The sequence below is a fragment of the Folsomia candida genome, unplaced genomic scaffold, assembly GCF_002217175.1.
Source record: "Folsomia candida strain VU population unplaced genomic scaffold, ASM221717v1 Fcan01_Sc003, whole genome shotgun sequence".
Taxonomy (NCBI): Eukaryota; Metazoa; Arthropoda; class Collembola; order Entomobryomorpha; family Isotomidae; genus Folsomia; species Folsomia candida.
The window spans coordinates 10,767,189-10,789,102 of NW_019091195.1; the positions used below are offsets into that span (position 1 = coordinate 10,767,189).

The 21,914-nt window shown below is 37.5% G+C and overlaps 1 protein-coding gene across 3 annotated transcripts in view; it reads left to right on the forward strand.

Moving 5' to 3' along the window:
* The window catches only part of LOC110847831 (nuclear hormone receptor FTZ-F1), a 29,230-nt gene that overhangs the window by 4,090 nt on the left and 3,226 nt on the right, over positions 1-21,914 (forward strand). The window contains exons 1-11 of one of the 3 annotated variants that reach the window (XM_035849424.1): positions 7,019-8,636; positions 10,356-10,575; positions 10,659-10,691; positions 10,816-10,853; positions 18,004-18,227; positions 18,311-18,422; positions 19,677-19,795; positions 19,918-20,109; positions 20,192-20,227; positions 20,698-20,739; positions 21,819-21,837. In XM_035849424.1, the coding sequence (XP_035705317.1) occupies positions 8,411-8,636; positions 10,356-10,575; positions 10,659-10,691; positions 10,816-10,853; positions 18,004-18,227; positions 18,311-18,422; positions 19,677-19,795; positions 19,918-20,109; positions 20,192-20,227; positions 20,698-20,739; positions 21,819-21,837 (1,261 nt within the window). In that variant the 5' untranslated portion in view covers positions 7,019-8,410. Of the gene's footprint in view, positions 1-7,018; positions 8,637-10,355; positions 10,576-10,658; positions 10,692-10,800; positions 10,854-18,003; positions 18,228-18,310; positions 18,423-19,676; positions 19,796-19,917; positions 20,110-20,191; positions 20,228-20,697; positions 20,740-21,818; positions 21,838-21,914 lie in introns of those variants that run through there. The other 2 variants (XM_022094844.2, XM_035849425.1) reach the window with 2 other exon arrangements.

The window sequence follows — 21,914 nt, forward strand, 5'->3', positions numbered from 1 at the left end:
TAATGCGATAAAGGGTTCAATAGGTTAGCAGACGATAATTTTGCATGGTCAATACATAAATTCAGTCGCCGTCAATCTTGCATATGACTCATTTTCATTAGAAATTAACTTCAAGTGACAACTCAACATCAAACCTCAGTTAAAGCGGCTTTATCTGTTATTTAATTTTTCTTCTTTAATTGTCATTCCAGAAAATTAGGGCAATCTTCTAATTAGAAGGTCTATTCGAATTCATTCGTATGCACCTATTTCTGACGCTAATTTTTAATGTTTGTGTAAGTGCACTCTAAATCTGTAAGCAATGTCACAAACATAAATATGTATAGGAATGGCAAGCATTTCTCAACTCAAGAAATGGCCAATGTTAGTAGGTCACCTATATGTAACTATATATAGTACGTACGTATTCATTCGTACTCGAACTATTCTGGACCTGACCCGATTAGGATTATCGACTTGTAATACACAAAGTACTGATGTCTGTGCCACTATCACATCGTTTTCTTCAGTTCAATTAAAAGCATCACTATCAGTAAATATTAATTATGTCCTTTATTTATGACATTGTGAATATTTACCTGACGGAAACTTATTACCCATCGAACTAAATACACCTAAAAATACGTATTTAAATATGTCCATCCAATTTCTTTACATACTTTTATAACTTCCTGTGAATTATTTTATTTATGTAGTAGCTAATAATCAACACTTGCGTCACATATAAAAATATGGACAGGTACAGCGACACACGATACTAACGTACATATGTTATGCATGAACGTGGTGTTCCTTAATTTAATGTCGTTTTTGTGTGTATTGCAATAATGTGCCGCGTTCATACAAAGCAACAAAAAGCATGACAGGATGGAACTGAATTGCCTTCGTAAAAGTGAAAGTCCAAACGTCTGAAGGTTTCTGCACTTCGCATTGCATTGCATCTTTATTATCTCACTCAAGAAACTAGACCAGCAGCCAACTGCTTGTACAACAGGCCCACCAACAACAATTAACTCTTTAACCATTGTTTTCTGGTTTTAAGCCTGTTACTCGACTGACTGCGACCTTGAGCCTCATTATTTGGTTCTCAGCATATTTTGAATTTATCATTGTACTTCTTTTTGCAGCATTTTCGCACTCAACTCAATGCCCAGCGTTGCGTGAATTCGAAATAAATGATATTTATGACGAATTATGTCATTTGATGCGAAATGCACCACGGCTGAGATGCGTTCAAAAATATGTGAGAATATGCAATTGTGCGAAAATTGCAAGAAACAATGAAAATGTTCTTAACCTGGTTCTGGTTCCGCAATGTCGTGCGGCATGTTTTAATTCATAAAACGCCATTCTCAACAAATTCTTTGCATGTCTGAAAACAGTAGAACAAACAATTATTTATATTTTTGCGAGTTCTCCTAAAGCCAAAACCTCATTTCAATTCATGTGTCAAGACTGCTTACTAACTAACTAAATGTGTGTGTAAGCAGCAGTCTGCTGCAAACTGCAAATTTAAATTGATGCTGTTAATGAACGGAAACATCATTTATTTATGCATTTCATGTTTACTCTCTTCCATTATTATACCATTATCATATTATTATTATTGAAATGGTGTCAATGTTGACCCATGTTTGTGTGTGCGAAAAGGAAATTTAATGAGATGGGAAAATGTGCAGATCTAAATATGTATTGCATAAATTTACAAAAACTTTATCCCTCCATAAATACTTGTATGCATATAAATAAATAAAAAAAGTTTAGATGTAAAGATTTACAATACTTTACAATATACGTACACGTTTTTTAATTTTCTGGTTTACAGGTTTAGCTGTAAAAGGTTAGTCACGAACTAATAAAATCCAAAGGCAAATAGGTACAAGAATGATCAATATTCTTATTTTAGAAATGTAAAGGAATTGTCCAAGGCAGTTTTTATTATTATTACACAAATTAAGACTCTACACTTCATTAACACATACACATATATCTACTTCTGTACATGTGTCATATCATACGTATTTAATATGTGGGAGCAAATGCAACATTACGAAGTCGATAATTGTATTGTCTCATCAGGGCTTGAAACATAGATATGCAGCGTATTAAATTACATCTCTCTCTATCTCTGAGCTATGATGATGTCAAGTGTCTCTCGTGTATTTTATTTTATTAGCGACCAAAATGAGACAGCTAGAGAGGGTGGAAAATAGTTTTTCAAGATTGATGATGATATATGTCGTTGCTGCTGCTGGTGTGCTTGGTGTGTGTGTGTCGTCGTAGTAAAAGAGAGGAAAACCAACGATGATTTTGGATGTGTGTGGATTTATTTGGCTGATGAAGAGACCTCGACCCGAAAACCTCTCCTTTTTTTCAGGGCATACATTTTATACAATCCATCGCTGCTGCTGAGAGCAACTAGTGTTCTCAATCCAAATCTCATCTTTATACGTACGTACGTATGTACATTATATCTTTTGCACATGAATGCTACACCAAGCCAACACTTCCACATTGCGGTATTGATAACAACTTAACACATTTAGCAAATTCAACCATAAAATAATATCCAAATTATGCAGGGACCTCGCTCAACCATAAAGAGGTCTAGTTTAACAGGCCAGTGGGTCACTACATTCATGGAACATGATTTTATTATTACCTATATAAGCTCGATTTGCACATACGTTCCTAATTGATAACATGCACATCCTATCCATCGATAAGCGCTTATTTTTTTCAATACCTGGATTATTTCGGTTCAGACAATAATTTGCATAAATTCCCATTACCAATAATTACTTGTGAATATATTTACAATGTTTCTGAATTCCACAAACTTTGATAAATAAATAACATGTTTTGTCTACGTTATCAAACGAGTGCTTTATGTGGACTGTTCCATTCACCGAAAGCGCATTGTTGTTCGCTTTATGACAACAATTTGTGACATTTCTTAAAAGAGTGAAGCCACGATGAATTTACAGTAGCGTGACCGTAGGAGTACATTGACTACGGAAAGGACACAACAAATGTCACACGTGCATTGCCAGCATTGGAGTTGAGAGGTTTCGACAATAAAATATATTAATTGTCGTAACTTTAATAAGCATTTTCAATGGTGCACCGACACAATCCATCCCATTTAGTGATTGGCAATTCAACCGTTAAATCTTGATTGTGTTTTGAACAATTTATTAAAAAGCGAAAGTTTTTGCGGTGACAGAATTGAACGAAATCAAACTCGTATACACAACACATTAATCGTTAACCGTTTTTCAAAGGAAATTTTCAACCAATTTTCATACCAATTGGAGGGGTTTGCATTAGTATATGGTTTGTGACAAATATACGAATCGATAAGTCTATGTTTAATAACCTTGAATTACAATGCTGGATCAATAACACATAATGCACATGACGCAAGTAATTGAACCTCTGAATTTCATGACAATTCTTCCTCCAATGCATTTTGTGACCGTTGTTGATCGAGCAAACTTCACAACTGGAAAATGCGTTCCAATCTCTAATTCTCCACTACAAACAAACAGAGGATATTAACTTTGCTAACAAAGAACTTGACAAAATAATGGTATATTCGTATTTTAATCTATTTATATTATCAGGAAATTCAATGATGCTGTAAACAACATACGCACTTTATTATTATGCATTTACTATTATTATTATTATTTTAAGTTTCAAGTTCATTTGATGCGAAGGGAGAAGTGATTATGAATGCAGGTAAATATTTACTAGTGGTTGTGCATGTACATACATATGTTTAATAAATATGTGGCATGGTTATAATTAATAAGGAACCAACAAATCATTTGGTGTAGTTTCTACCATTCAAGTTTAGGGAGAAAAAGATGTGCACAATGTATAGTATAGATATACGTACGTACGTATTCTTGCACTGCTGGTGGATAATAAAGCGCATCTAAATTTATTACGCAATAGATAGAACTTCCACTTGATACATAATAATAAAGTGAGATGATATCATATCCTTTGGCTGCTGCTAGCATGACATGGCATGGTGGTTGAAAGGGAAAGTGTGTCTAGTGCAGTGGGGAAGTAGGTCAGTAGGTCCTCGAGTGTGTCCTATGCCTGCTCTGCCACCTAAATCTCTCGCAATGCCGGCTTTTGTCAATATTTTGGGTTGGGCAAGTTCCAGTTCGGCAGGAGAAGAAGGAGTGGGATTCCTTACTACTAGGTCGGAGTGAGGGATTCCATTTCTCATGCAAGGAGTACGACATGCCGGGTTGAGCCAAGTTTTCTTCTTCTTCTCGTCCTCCATCGCTGCCACTTGGGGGATATCCCAAAAAACCAACCGGGTGAAAAGTGGGTCTCTGCCCCATTTTCACCCGGCCCGAGTTTCCCGGTACCTACCTGCCTGACCCACACCGCCTCCAAGCATGTTTGTCCACGAGGCGCTGAAGGTTGCTCTGTTCTTCCGACACATGAGAACAGCTTGGAAAATGTTTCCTTTCTCCCAACGAGTCTGAAATCCGACTACCCAGATGCACTTTTATACCATGTTTGCTCAGACCTGTTTATTCCCACACGGTTTTTGTGTGCTAAAAGGTTCACAGCTTTTTAGTTGAGCTCTCCTGTTTTATGATTCTGTTCATCCACATCTGAAAAAATGAACCATTTCATATTTACGAGTATGATCATTCTGTCCGAGATCCGAGGTCTAGGGAAAGCCATAAAAAACGTCCATTGTCACTTATATTCCAGTGGTACATACATAGTATTTTTAGGATAGGACTGGTTGAACATGGCAATAAACACGTATTGTAAGACTACGTATAGACAGTGGTGAATGAGTGGATGCGGATTATTTGATAAATGCTAAATAATATGTCAAATTGACTATTGCATGATAAAAATAGGGTATCAGTTCCGATTCTGAATTGGTATTCAGATGACTGACTGGTGGCACAGTTAGATAATACGCGATGCTATGCTTAATGATGGTGCACTTTTGTGTGAAGTGGAATAAAAGATTAAACATGATTTACATGATAAGTAATAATTACTGCGTGAATTCATTGTCTCCAATTAAATCAAGTGTGTTGTGGTGGTGGATGGGCAGATACGACAGGGAAGTGAGTGATTGTATTTGCGAATGTGAATTAAAAATGGTTAATCTTGACACGGATTCCAGTAATTTAACAGAAAGGAAAGGAACTTGTTGGTTGATGAGAACGCATCAATGAGCAAGGAGACTGAAATAAGTTAATTTATTGAACTTGGCTACTTTATGACTCTTCACTCATGTATTTATTTTATGGGAGTAAAATACAAGTGAGAATACTTATCAGGTTGCTCGGGAAGAATTTTCTGAGTGATTGGCCTGTAGGAATTGCATTATAGAGAAATTAATAGGGGAAAAAATCAGGCCAAAAAAAGTCGTCTGTATTTAGAAAGACTTTATTGACAAGTTTTTATTGCTATTACGAGGATTATAGAATGACAACCCGAGGATTTATGTACAGAGTACGCAATGAGTACTACTTATTCCAGCCAGTGCACAAGTCTCGTCGCATGAGTAGTATTAAAGCGGACGGAAATTGAAAGTAGGGCTCTCAGAAATAAATGGAGCAATGTGCATCGGGTAAAAGTGCGATTGTGGTAAAGCACACAAAAGGTACTGGAAGGAAAGTTGATAAATGCGGACAGTGGGCTTTCCTCAAGACATTCTAAATAGATTTTGGTCATTTTACTAATTTTACAATCAAACACTGTCCGATAATGTGTAGCCCGTTTGTCCAGCAATCACTTTCTGCCGTCTAGCAGTTTCTCTGTTTGATTTAATAAGTAGGGACAATACCGGATGTTTCCTATCCAGTAGGAATTGGTAAGGAAAATGCGTTAGTCCACATTAGATTTCTTTCTTGAACGGATGGGGTACAAAATATGGGTATATGATAGCAACAAAGTTCCTTATTATCATTATTTGTTATACGAGTACTATGAAATACACGACAATGTATTAAGCTTTTACTTGCAGCGAGTCATAAAGGTTTAGTTTAGTGGTAGATTTGGCTATTAAGAGGATTTGTAGTTTGTGGCAGTGGATGGAACTCAGCAGCAGCAGCCGAGTAATATGAAGGCGAGGTATAGTTGGCGAAATTGGGTCAGTGGGGCGGCGTATAGCTATAGGAAAAAGTGAGTGGGTGCATGATCCAGGATTGGGTTCAACTTGTTTCAATGCTTTTGGAACGACGACGCACAGCAGAGCAACGCAACTACAGCACAAAATGTGTATGGGAACCACTTTCGAGCTCATCCTCCTCAATTCCAACTACGTGCGAAATGGTCCTCCTTGACGACATGGATTCGTATGATTTCTTGAAGAATGTGTAATAATAATTAGGGGGCCAACATCATCTCCTCCTCCATCTATCTTTGCATACATAACATTTTGAGCCAGCTCTCTTTGTATGGCAGCAGTTACGTTATTAACCAACAGCTAATATTACCTCACCATTGGCCAGTATGCATGCATACTTACCACTCACTTATCCATCAAGTGATATTGAACCTTATTGTGGTGTGCGTATCGTAGTGGGGACAACAAATGAATGCCAGCACAACTGCACTGCTCGAATGTGAAGGTTCTGTATTCTCTCGTTCCTCTATAGCAGTAAGGGATCTCTTATTAAGGGAATGCGATGATAAGTGCATGGGACTCGTGAGCATAGTAGGAATAGGAATTTTGCTGATGGTAATGCTGGTGATGCGAAGCTATCTCTTGGAGTGACAATCAAACTCAGGACGAGTAATAAGGCGAGTATTATACAACAATGTATTATGTAGTCCTTGCGAGGAATTGGGGGTAACCGTGGTGGTGGTGGCAGTATGAAGTCACAGCAAAACGAGTGCATAATGGTTACCATAATAATCGTTGAGCGAGTGTGGTGGCTCAATTCAATGCTATGCAGGCAGAGCGTGGTTGTGTGTGTGGAGTGAGTTGGTGGTGGGGTGTTAGCGCTATAACATAGACATAGATTCGCAAAGTAGGCCGATCCACAAAAACAGAACACTTTCACTCGCATCAATTCCCTGCACTGCATTTGCAACTTGACGAAGGAGCCGACTCGACGTGTTTCAAACTACTACTCGAGACGGCCAGTCTTGTACATTGCCGCACAGAAAGAATAAGCGACACGAGGACACTGAGCATCAACGTCGACGTACAAAACCCCACAGCCAGCTACTCATCCGTGGTGGTTGTTGTAGGATTACTTTGTGCTCTTGGGGGCGACAGCAGTGGTCCACACTCGCATCCCTTTGTGTCCTCCGCACAGTTGTTGTCTATCTATCGGTGGTGGTGCAAGCAAAGTGCATGGATCGGACAAAACACTTTCAGTTTCCTTAAACTCGCCGGTGCTACACACACAGGACGGAAGGGCTTTCCCAGTTTCCTACTAATACTTGGGACACACTTTTGTAACTGAGCTTGAGAGTGGTCTTCTTCTTCTCTGTGATTATGCAAGAATGGGAACGACTTTAGTGACTCAAGATTGGAAAAAGCATATTCGTGATAAGTTGCCTACTTGACTGGACAAGTGTTGGAAAAATTGGTTGACGGAAATCGGCTGGTTGTTCGAGTTTTATAATAATAGTTGAATAATAAGGCATCCTAAGAGCCGGAGGAGTGAGGAGTAGGAGTTGGACGAAAAAGAATAAGGAGCTGAAGATTTCGTGTGCCTTGAATCTATCCAACTCATTCACTCGCTTATTCTGATGCACAACTCTAACTAGCAGTGTGTACAGTTTTTGTAGAGGAAGGCTTATTGCGAAGTATAGTGTGACGTAACATTGCAAATTCACTGTCTGTCTGTGCCACTTTTCGCCGGAGTGAATTCTTGTGCAAATTTTAACTTCATCTCATCCCTCTTAAGACCCTCTCACTCTCGATACCTTACAATGTGCTACCACTGCTCGTACTAAAAACAGAAATTTAACTAAACAAATGGTACCTGCTCCTGTAACGTGTGCGTTTACAAGATTACCTGATTCATGTTTGTGTGCAGAGGTTTTTTTACCCACCGCTCCGTGTGACGACGATAAATAGCATAAGAAAAAAGAGACAGATATTTATTTACCAGAGAATATATTAGAGTTTATTCTTTTGCTAAATACTTGTTGTTGTGAACCCACTCGGGCCTCTGCTGCTGTAAATAGATATATTTGTATATATACACAAATAAGTGCGAGTTTTGTCCGAGTGTGAGATTGTTATCAAAGGAGACGAGCGTGGCAAAATATCTGCGAGTTGATTGAAGTAACTGGACCAATTGACAATTGAGAGACTGTGAGTTAGGAAATCTCATCGTCGTCATCGTCGACTCTTCTGTCGTGTGGCCGAAACCAAAGCAAATTTTGCTCAAACATGGACTTGCCAATGAGTCCTTTTAATTTGAGTCCAACTCTCAGTGGGCATTCACCAACTCCCCCCAATTTAGTTCATCACTCGCACTCATCTTCGAGCATGTGGTCAGATCACTCGTTGCACAATACGAGTATCAATCAACACCATCATGGATTGCTTACCACCGCCTCAAATTCTGGGATTCACTCCATGGATCATGGAGGATACAACATTTACAGCTCGTCAGGTATACACAAATTCTCATCGCAACAGTAACTCTCACTTTCTTTTCTCCACGTCCACCAAATGGCTCATTACTGCATCCACTGGGCTATAGTGCATACATGCGTTTTGTAACTGGGTCACTGGTCGGATGACCCATGTCATACGGCCACATTGTATTGTCGTTTGGTCAGAAGGAGAGGTACCGGAACGGGAAAAGTGAGATGCGCTTGATTCGTCTCACCATCACACTTCCATGAAGATTGACTGATTGATTGATTTATTGCACTCAGAGTGTGGACATCACAGACTGTTTTGTTGTTGAGCTACCTGATTGATTGATAACGCATTTATTTCGTTTAATTTGATCCGTTGCATGTGGCCTTTGTTTTTCCAAGTAGTCGTAGCATCCATCCATCCTCTCGAATGACAATAATATCTCAAGTGGGCGCATTAGAATTTAAAATTGGCCCATCCGAACCTATTCGTGTTCTATTTATTTGGTCATCCATTTATTCATGGATCATGTGGGGAGGAAGATTATACGATACATTCGGGTAGACCATCATAAGCTCACTTCTTATTCTTCTCCATCAGTTGCTGCTTATTCTGCCTCTATTTTCTCACCTCGTGGACGAAAAAGCACATGGGTAGGAAAAATAAATGTTGCATTTGGACAGGGGCAGAATATATCCAAGTCAGTAAAGCAGGATGGAAAAACATTTGAATACATGCATACAATTTATCCTTCCACTGATTTAACTATTTTTATTCCAAGTATTTCACAATCCCGATTGTCATATTGATTGAATAGATCACGACACTTGGCTGGCATGAGTTTTGTTACGGGCATCAAAAGTCATTCGGTGAGTAATAAATAAGTAGTGTACAGAGACGTGATGGTGGATGGATGGAGAGATGTGATACAGATCGGATTATCCACACTGTGTGTACTACCATTACTTTTGGTCCTTTGATTTGCTACACTAACCATTTTTGAGCAGCATATTTCTAGTATGGAATTGCAATTTGCAATGTGATGCCACTGCTACTAAATATTCGCAATGTGTGTGTGGAGTAAGCCGAGTGCCATGTATGGAGTATTTTTATTGTAGTTGGCTGACTGGTAATTTTAGGCAAGTATGTAAGTAACCCAGTTTCAGCGTCCCATTGAGGACGACGACGTTGTTGTCGCTGTAGTATTATGTGTTATTATTGGAGTGCAGAATGATACAGATACGAAAACACTCTTACTTTTCTACTCGCCCTTTGCTACTTATGGATCACATACAGCTCATAATATGCACAAGTGTTATCTAATGTCACTGCAGTTGCCAATACTGACTCACTCGAGAGTGCAGTGCCATATATCGCTATTTGTCATGTCATGTATCAAGTTTATGTCGAATGTGTGAAAATTCTAGTTCTAATTAATGAATGTAAATAGCGCTTATCTCATTGGTCGACGTTATTTAATTCGCGTTGAATACAACAATTTGTCTCAACACCGATTGTCACTCTACCAAATCATACGACATTTGCATCTACCAATTCAAGAAAATAATAAGACAATTGTTCGGAATTTTGCCCAGCTTTGACTAGTATAATGTAACGAAATTTAGTTAGTTTTATGACAAGAATGTGTGTGTGTCATTAATTGAGCACCATTGATTGAGGCTGCGTAAATATTATTGACTTTGAAAGCAAAGAAGGGAAAATGACACATGTCTTGAAATATTTCCAGGGGGTAACCAGTCATCGGGAGCCACCCCCAGTGGGCTGGAGTACACGACGGCTATTTGTCAGGACCAGCCGGATACAAAGGAGGGGATCGAAGAGTTGTGTCCCGTCTGTGGGGACAAAGTGTCCGGCTACCACTACGGCTTGCTCACGTGCGAGTCCTGCAAGGGTTTTTTTAAACGCACTGTCCAGAACAAGAAAGTCTACACCTGCGTCGCCGACAGGTACGTATTTATTAATTAGTGAAAACAATTGGGCATCACTCAGTACTTCCTTGTAAATTGAAACTTCACGTTTCTTCTTACAGAAACTGCCACATTGACAAAACACAACGAAAGAGGTACACACTAGTTTATACAAATATACAAAACAAAAAAATAATAAAAATGTATTTTTATTACAAAATATAACTCTAATCACCTCAAAAAAAATTGGTTTATAATTTTTAGGTGTCCATATTGCAGATTCCAGAAAACTTTGGCTGTTGGTATGAAACTGGAAGGTTAGTAACTAATTTGATGAAAACATGCTTATGCTTATGGCTTAACGTAAATGAAATGCATTTATCATTATATCAATTTCATAACGGCACACATTTACAAATTACATATTTTGTATTTTTGATCTTTTTTATATGTGCACGAATGTACATTGAATTATCGGTAAGCAATAATAATATTAATAGAATTTAGTCAAAAATTCTGATCTAACGTTCAAGCTGTTTAGAAATTTGATTCTACTTAAGTAATAATAATATTAGTGATGATTCGGTGAAATTGAGATTAATGGTGTAATATCGAAGAAGTAATCGCCTAAAATAAAAAAACACAACGACAAAGGTGTTGTGATTAACAAATTGTATAAGCATATTTTTTTCATACCTAAATATGCATGCTTGGATAATTGCTTCCATTAAAGGATCGGGATCAATTCGAAGCATGTTGGACGACGAGGATTTTGAAGTTATTAAACAGAAAGACAAAAAAGATAAAACTAGATCAAATTAGACTTAATCAGACTAAAAGTGAAGAAACGCAGCCTGTGTCGACTTTAAGAAAATAAGTATAACAGTTATGAAAACAAACGTACAAAAGGAAATACAAGAAGAAGTCCATTTCTCTGTCAAATATAAACATTAAAGCCAACATTATCGTGAAGTCAGCACAAAAATCTCAACTTTCTACACTCATTGGTGTCCATTTTCATCCTTGATTCACTCCTTCCTCTTCGTCGAACTTTGTCTCCTCGATCTCCTCTTCATCCATGTTAGTATTCTCCGGGTTTCCTGATTGACTCCGTGCTAGTAGAAGGTGATCATATAGACAGATATCATGTTGAGAGAATTGGGACTTCGTGTTTTGTCAATGAATATGGCTTCGTATGATTTTAAATTTTTCTGCCATGTGTCGTTATCTTGATTTTTGATATGAAGGATGATTTCAATGTTGAAGTACGACAAACAGTCAGCTCCATGTGATCGAAAATGATTGTACAATTTACGGTCAGTTCCATCCAGAACACAAACGAGATGGGAGCGGAGACGCATGCGCAGAGAGTTAGTAGTAAGTCCGACGTAGTGAGCACAACATCCTGGGAAGGAGCAAGTGATTACGTATACTACCCCATTTGTGCTGCAATCAAAGCATCCGTTGGGGACAAACTTCTTCCCATCCAACATGCAGTACGGCCTGGTGATGATGAACTGGCATTGAGGGCATTTTCCACATTTACGAGTCGCGAAATATTTTGTCCTATCTCTTCCAAAATATTTCAGAAGGTCCCCTCCTGATTTTACAGCTTCGTCAATTGCTGCAAAATAGAAAACATCAATTAACTGTTGACACAATTGAGTTGATCAAATTAAATGACAACCATGGTGACTTAGAGTGTGCGAGTCCAAAGCACTCTGAACTGGGAATTGTCGTTGACAATCAGGCCTGTCACATTTAAATGAGAAGTAGTCCGAAGATATTGCATGCAATGCCTGTTGATGTCGAATGAGATCAGCAGAATTCAATGCAATAAAAGGACAAACTAAACAGCGAAGTGTACTGGGTGAGTCAGTGCATCGATCCACATGTTCCTGAAAGTGCCTTCGATTAGAAACCTTGTTGCATTTGAAACAACTGTACGGCAGTCGATGAGTAGCACACAAGGGATCATGTCGAATTACGTCGTCAAGGGTTTCGAAAACATAATTGCATTTCTGACATTTAACTCCTGGTGGATCTACAAAATCATATGGTAAATTAGACTATTGTGCCACCTCTTGAGAGTTACACGTTTGGTATGTCATGTAATAAGGGTTACCTCTTTTGTCGGGGTGAATCATTTGTACGTGCTTAATTACGTTTCGTAATTCCGAGTTTGTATAGTTGCATTTTGAGCATTTTGAGACATTTGAAGGGCGAAACCCATGTGACATTGCCATATGAAATTTCAGTCGGTCTTTGTCGTTAAATACAACTTTGCAATACTGGCATATCTGTGTTATTACTTAATCCTCATTGAGTTATTACTTAATCCTCATTGAGTTAACTTGGTGTTCAGATTTAAAGAGGATCACAAACTCACCCTCAAAGTGTTCAAGATCGAAATGATCTTTAAGATCATTTAGATTCCGAAAATGTATCTCGTGCTGGCGACAAGAGAACCGATGAACCTCGTGATAGTGAGATACTAATGACCTCGTGGAGGTGAATGCTCCTGCGTTAGGTCCCATCATCAGTTGTTTGCACAAGGAACACGAAACGATAGGAGGATTGGCAGTTAATTTGTCTAAAATGTAGAATTTTAGTAAGTGCTTGTCTTTGTTTGAATCTATAAGATTTGTAAATAGTACAAACACCGTTGTGTACTTACCGGAAGCGTTCTTGCAGGGTTTCAAATGAGCAGCAATTCTTGTGGTTCCAAGCCCACAGCTGTGGCACACCGTCAATCCTCCTGGAATTTGAAAATTTTCGGTAGCCCTTCCACTGAGTGGGAAAGCGCATTGATTGTCCTCATGGGCAAACAGACGATTGCTGTTGTTGTAACGGCACCGGAAAGTACTGTTGCAGCCTAATCTGCAGACCCACGTCATATCACGCTCCGACGCTGTTGATTATTACATTAAAATTTTTGCATTCATAAAAGGAACAACCCCAAGTCACAATAATATCGATTAAAACATACGCTTAGGGGTTACACTCGCCGTGTAAAGGTGGTCATCGATGACTCCTTCGGGGTGTAGACTCTCAATATGAGCAAGTACGTTGTTTCTTTCAGACCATGTTTGGTAGCAGATCATGCAGACGAACTGTCGAAATTTATCCGTGCTGATGAACTCTTCAAATTTTGGTTGGTTACCACGTCGAGGGGCTGCCTTCTGCCCCTCCATTTCTAATCACCTCACAGAATTGAGGTTTGTAAACTAACCTGAAAAGAAATGACAAAATATAAGTTTTAGTTGGAAAGGTTAAACAACATGATGAGTTAGTCAACCTCTTTCTAATGCACAAAATTCTAGCAATTAAGGGTGGGTTGTTTTTCTGCACCACGTTCTAAACCCAAACAAATAATTCGAGCAACACAAATAAAACGATTGAAATACAATTTTCGGACTGTGGGTGTGATAGAGAAGGTTACGAAATAATTTCCAACTGTTACTAATTGTAAGCTGTCACTGAGCAAAAAATTACTGTCAAATCCTTAACTTACCATAAAAATGAAGCTTGCAAACGTTGAGTGCGTTCTGCTTGAAATGAGTGAGTGGCAGATGACAGCAAGGAAAACGTAGTAATATCCACTGCTTAAAAAGCCCACCGTCACTCTTTCTCACTTCGCCCCATAAGCTTCGAGAGAGAGCGTGCGAATGGGTTCGTGATGGAAGAAAGAGTAGTGAGTAAATAAAAACGACATTGTCATTAGTGATCGAAATGCTAAATATGAAAAAATAGATCTTAGACCGTAAAATTGTTTCTATTGATCACTAAATTACTTTATATGCACTTTCGACTTAAAAATTGAGCTACATTTATTTTGTATTTGTTCGTAAATCAGCACAAAGTTATTACAAGTATTTGCAGATTTAAGAAATGTTAGGGAATTGGCATGCGTCTAGAACGCTATTAACTAATTTGTTATATGCACATGCCTAATGCAATAATGCTTACAAATTAAATATTTATTATCTGTGCATGAATTTAAGCAATAATAATGTTAATATAATAGGTGCATACTTACGCATATAATAAACGGATATCTTGACACTTGTAAATAAAAATATAAAAACAAAATAAAAATCCAGAACAGGAGATACTAATTTTTAAATAAAAAGGATAATTATAGATTGAAATTAAACGAATTGTCAACTTTTATATATTTTAAAGGCCTAAACTTGAAAAGGTTTAGGATTTCCACCACTGAAATAATGCAATTAATAAGTAATAATCACTAAATAAGAATTTGTAGATGTTGTTCGTTATTTACAAGTTGCAAGGGGGAAAAATGGTATACGATGTCATCCTCTCTAAATTAAACCGGTAACAACAACAATTTGACATCGTTTATTAATTTTATGTATTTCATATAATTTATGTATACCCACCTGCTTTATTTTTGCTCTGTGCCTTCTTCTGCTTCGAAAAAAACGTCGAAGTCGTCTCAGGTCATTTAACATGTCGCGTTTTATATATGGTCACTCGGACAATTTCCTCATATTTTTTCCCATAGAATTTACTATGCACGTATAGCGAATGATGCACAAGTTCAGAGAAATGCACGTATGTAAATTACCATCTCACAAAAGCTGTTAGGAAATCAGCCACAAATTCTTAAAAGTTTTATTCATTCAATTTATTATTAACGAAGAGGTGAATGATACAATCAAGTTGGAAAATTCTAAACTTAGCGTATTTTTCTAATTTTGGGTTGCGGTTTGGCTAAATTAATTTTTGCATGATATTCAGAGCCAAAGAAAGTGTAATAGATAAGTACGTAAGACCCATTGATTTCCAATTAGTTAAATATGATAAGTGGTTCTCATATTTTCGACCACACTATATTCGAGGACAGTGACGATAGTGACGACGACGACAACAACTAAATTCAACGGCTACAGAACTTAACTTTCTTAACGAATGAATAGAACTTTGTTAACGAATGTATTGTAATATCTGATTTATAATTGTGTAACATCCTGTCTGCAGTTTTAACGATACTACTTGTTTCGTTTACTGTATCGTGATCTCTATTTTAGTCATTCCTTATATTTTAATTAGTCTAGTTATTATTATATTATCTTCAATTGTAACGCTATTATTCTTTTGTACATTGTTTTTCGTGATGATCGTTGTTTTGTATTAAAGATGTTGAGAAAAGTATACTGTTAGGTTTCAGGAAAAATATAATTTGTGCTCATTTGCTGTAACATATCTCAATTTTTACTTCGAAAGTGTATATAAAATAATTTAGTATGCATACCTACTCGTAAAAATACACCATTTCGGTACCCGGTTGCGAAAATTCATAAATATTGAGCGTAGTAATTATGTGTTCGTGTGTGCATATGTGTACAACGCACATGTCGCATTATTTGTCGTCGTCTACATCACGTCAATCCCAGCATTAGCTCAAAATGGTTGCATACAACAATAATTATGTTAAGTAAAAGTTAAACAGGGAGCCAAGTAGAATTTAAATAAGCGGCAGGCAAGTGGTGCAGAGATTTATGTAGGCTTGCAGGCCCTAAAAGTTTGCATAATTGCGTAAGTCTCCTTGTGAAGGTAAAGCAGTAAGAGTGGAGGGCTTGAGCATGTAACTTAGGGCCAGGGATGAGTCTGCGAATGTGGAACAAGGGTTGTGTTATGGTTATGCCATGTAATTGGAAGGAAGAGATGCAACGAAGCAATAATAGCGACCACGCTGCTGAATTACAGGAGATGATATTTGATTTTGAAAATGAAAGTTAGTCATGGCTTTGAGGAATTGTTGCACAAGAGCGGATAATGCAATAGGGGGTGAGGAGAGACTGCATAACACGACGCACACGTTTCATTATTTGTCGACGGGGGATGATGACGACGGGAGGAAGTTGGGGGTTGTGTACACGCAGTGCAGGTACAACACTCGCAAATTGAGCTCATGGTCTCCCAATTCTAGACCAGAGTTATATAGCTAGTTAGTTAGTTACTCTTACATTAGAAGCAGCAGCAATACCTAAATACGTAACTTATTTCAACGTAGCAACAATTACGAGATGTGCTATAATATATAGCAAAACACAATACTGAATGGGTCTCAGCAGAGTAAATTATTGCTGATTTATTATTGCAATGTTGAGCGAATTTGGCACAGATTCGACCTATAAACACGATCCTTTTATCATTTAAATGCCTCTGAATTTTAACCTTATTCTGGTTAAAATATGTGGGCTACACTACACTTGAATCCCACCAAACCAAACCATAAACCATACACATGCGTACATACATTTGTACATGTATATATTTGTATACAGCCATGTACTTGGTTATCAGCACTGTCTAGTGTAATTCTGCCTTGTTGGTATTACATGGTTCGTGGCGAGTGAATCCACGAAAATAAAATATCAACCGCGTTATCATGCGCCAATCTTTGTGGCAATTTGTGGTCCATTGATCGAATTAATGGGGCTATCCCATATCAATCAATTGTTGCTTTACAGTTGCTTATAGTCACCGCTCCACCAAAGACTAATTGATTGATTTGGGAATAGTTTTGCCATTATCCAGACTCTACATATGTATTTAGGTCACTCATATTACACCTGCATAGAGGTGCATAACCAGAAAACTGATTTCGGAAATTAATTTTATTATACCAAAGTTCATACTAGTTTGTGAATATGAAAAACATATGCAGTATTGTTGAGTCACAATGTGCATCATATGTTGAAAATCAAGCATCTTGTTATTTGCAAAAGTATTTTGTCTTGTGAATAATGCATCCTTCATACGCTAGCAGTTAGCACCACAAGTTTATTCATTTCCATCGATTGAACGAAAGATTACTCCGCTCGCAGGCATCTCCAAATAAAACGTTCGTTTTGATGATTTGTAGGAATCTGTGTCATGGTCGATTGTATTCAGGCGATACTGACTCGTATTTACTTGGCATGCACAGAGCAAAGCCTCCAAAAACCCTAATACATCATTGCAACTTGCAATAACCACACCACACATCAGGTCTTCGCCGTGGTGCACAAGTCTGGCAATGGGATAGCGTGCATATGTATGTTCATCCCTCTGTACATACCAAGTAGTGCAAAATTTCCCTTTCTTTTGGTTTATGCGTTATACATATATTGAATAATGGACATTGCATTACAACGCATTATTATTATTATTTATTATTATTCATGATGATGATGGATCCATTGTTTAGTTTATTGTACATTGAAATTGAAAGCATATAATGAAGAGCAATGTACTATGTAATGCACCAAAATCGCACTTTTATTGCGTAACGAAACCCTGTACTCATGGTGTCGTTCAAAGTTCGGTGTGCTTATGATTTCCAAAAAGATTTTCAAACTTAACCTCTATCATTGCTTTGCCGCTTTTAAAAACTAATAATATATATAGTACGAATATGACGTAAAATTTCTAACGATGGATAATGCTTATAATTAGCCGTCCGAGCTGACCGAATGCGGGGTGGACGAAACAAATTCGGACCGATGTACAAGAGGGACAGAGCCAGAAAATTACAAATGATGCGTCAACGACAATTAGCTATCCAACAAGCTCGTCAACAAGGTTTAGCCATCGTATCTGACACCCTCCCGTTGTCCTACAGCAATGGATCTCCTTACGGACAAGGCGTCACGATTAAGCAAGAAATTCAAATACCTCAGGTACTGAAAACGACTGCCACTAAGAACGTGTGGTGTGACTAGAAATAATGGTACCAATGTGGTCACTTTTTTTTTTACTCCAGGTGTCTTCATTGACCTCATCCCCCGACTCCTCGCCATCTCCTCTCGCCACCCTGGGCATGGTCAACGGTTCGGGACAATCAAGTATAAACCTGGCAGATCCCAAACTCTGGGGTAAGTAAACCTCCTACTTCATTTTGTATTCGTACTAACTATGCGATGGTGGAAAGTGTAGCACTCCGATTTTGTTGAAATTTGTCAATTATGAAGTTCAAGTCAGTACAACCATCGTTTGTTAAGGCAGTTTGTGCGATGGTTGGAATTTGTCAAAATATTTGAGGTCAAAGTTGTAAAAACTGGCGATTTTTATCTGGCGGAGAAAGCAGACTTTAATTCCATTCTACTCTCCTCACATTAATTTTCACTCTGATTTCTCACTCAGGCATAGGTCTTCATACTCGTATAGCATAATCAGTGATGCAAAATGATCAGAAATTAATTACGGTATAAAACATTTCACAGATTTCATACACGTTTAATTTCCTTAATCACTAGAGATGACACGTTTATTTTTTAATTACTCTAAATTTATATAAGCAATTGGATATGTATAAATTCAGCAAAACAAAAAAATTTAAAAAATAAAAATCAGTACAAATCACGTGATTTGTACTGATTTTTATTTTTTAAACTGCTATAAATTTATATAAAAATTGAATGTATGCATAAATTCAGCAAAAACAAAATATATGGGAAAACTTACATAATTTACTCTGCATTCTAAAAGTGTTGGTCATTTTGATCGCCAATTCGATATATTGGACGGTATACGAATGTATGACATTATTTTATTTTGCGACATACTTATCAGCGCTTTAGAATTGGAAAACAAATTAAGTTTTTCCATTTTATTTTGTTTTGCTGAATTTATACATATCCAATTGCTTATATAAATTTAGAGTAATTAAAAAATAAACGTGTCATCTCTAGTGATTAAGGAAATTAAACGTGTATGAAATCTGTGAAATGTTTTATACCGTAATTAATTTCTGATCATTTTGCATCACTGATTATGCTATACGAGTATGAAGACCTATGCCTGAGTGAGAAATCAGAGTGAAAATTAATGTGAGGAGAGTAGAATGGAATTAAAGTCTGCTTTCTCCGCCAGATAAAAATCGCCAGTTTTTACAACTTTGACCTCAAATATTTTGACAAATTCCAACCATCGCACAAACTGCCTTAACAAACGATGGTTGTACTGACTTGAACTTCATAATTGACAAATTTCAACAAAATCGGAGTGCTACACTTTCCACCATCGCATTATAAGTCTACTGAAGATTATTCGACAACAGTATCTTCTTACTTTTACCCAATTACCTGGCATAAATTTAGTGTAGCACCCATGAACATTATGTTTTTCAGCCACTTCCTCCACGTCCCCAAATTCGTCATCTACAAAGCATTTTGTGTATGATTCCAATAACCCGTCTGCCAATAACTCATCAATTGGAAATCAACATGCTGGAAATGACCCATCCCAGGTGAGCATTTAGCATAGAAATCCTACATTGTCTCTGGGACGAAGTTAATGAAATATGATGAATTTAACAATTTATTCTGCATGTGCGTCGTCTTCTCACCATCGCAATTTATATTCTCACAGGGCCACATTGTGAGCGTTGACCACAATTCTTCGGGACAAAATTCAACATCTAGTTCTAGCGTCGGAAGCAAAATGCCACCCCTGATTAGAGACCTTTTATCGTCATTAGATGACAAGGAGTGGCAACATTCCTTGTTCAATCTTTTGCAGAATCAAACTTATAACCAATGCGAGGTCGATTTGTTTGAGCTGGTAAAGTTATTTAGTATTTCATAAGATTTTAATACAAGTATGCATTTAGAAATTACAAAAAATTATATTGGCTTTTTTACAGCTCTGTAAAGTTCTAGATCAAAACCTCTTTGCACAGGTAATATACATATATGTACATTGGTTTGACATCTAATTCCATGGTTTAGACATATATGCGCATTACATAAGGAGACTTATTGCTGGTGGATAGAACTTTTTTTGTTCCCGGTACCCGAAATTTCAAAATAAATTTCTCAATTTTGTCACCTTTTTGTGCATTTTATCTTCACCCTTCGTATTTTTAAGCGATTTTTCTTCCCCCTCGTAATTTTTTCCCGGTTATTTACGCAGAGAAAGAAAAAATTTGGGGCCGCCTACGGCGGCCCCAAATTTTCCCCGTATCCTTGATACCAGGATACCAAGTTTTTTTTTCACCAGCGTTTATCCTAATTCCACACATTATTTTAAAACATTCCTGTCGTCTCCCTCTGTCTCCGTGTTTTGTACATATTCGTATATAGTTCAATATGTATGAGAAGTATTGTTTCTTTCAATTGACCAAACTATATAATCAATTTTCACGTGTAGGTGGACTGGGCAAGAAACTCCATCTTCTTCAAGGACCTCAAGGTAACTTTGTTATTTTTAAAACTTTTCCATCTCAGCTCTTCCATTCCTCCGTCATATGCCAGCAGGGGTTTCAACTTAAAGTTAAAATCGTACGTGGGAAACCATTCTCATCATCCAATCCAACATTATGCACACATTATTCTTTTCCCAGTCATGCAGTCTTCGTCTCACTGGTACTTTGATCCATTATCCATCAATCAATACATGCAGAATGAGACCAATAGGCAAATGGTTGTAATATCCATACTATACATGTACGTAGGCTTAATATGCCAGAAAAACACCCAAATTCATTTATCCACATTTTCTTGTGGGAATCAACCCTTCACTTTACTGCACACAATGGTACTTATATCAGTAAACAATAAAGCACGACTAAAGGCAGTGCAGTAAAGGCGACACAACAATAATGGTCATTTGGTTCTTGTGCTAGACGTCGATATAAGTTCTAGTGGAGGTAGTTCATAATGATGGCAATATGTTGGAATGCAGTGTGTGGTAGAAAGTAAAAGTGATGAGTGAGTTGGTTGGTGGGTGAATGGGAAGGATTCATTCTGCTGAGAACGGGTGTAGAGTGGAATATAATATACATCGATTGTAAAAATAACATGCTGGCGATGTTGTCATTGACCCAATTACTCTCGGGCAAAGGAAATGTGTCAAGGCAAATGTGGCATAGATTTGGGTCCACCGTCACCACGTATTAGTATTTGCTTGTGGTTCTTGTTTGGCATGCTCAGTTTAGAGATTTTCCTGAGAATAATAATAATGTAATAGTTTCTTGTACTTTTGTGGAAGGAAGGAAGGATGTGATATTATGCGATGCAGTGGGAAGATGAATAGTCAAATATATATTCTGTCAGGAACTCACTCGACTGACATGGCGTCTCTTAAGTATAGTTGTGAAATGATTCATATGTACATGCGTCGTGTATGGTTGGAAGGCTTGTTGCACTTTTCAATTTATACGCAAATGAATGCATACAGGTCAATACTAAAGTAATTTCAGAGCCATAACCTAATTTTACGATGCAAAGTTGTTGGTCATATATACTGATTCCTATTTTTTTCTAAAACAGGTGGACGATCAAATGAAGCGTAAGTAAAATTAATTCTATTAAACCAGATTCATGCTTCGAAAAAATATTAGACCCGTTTCTTCTCATCTTTTCGTC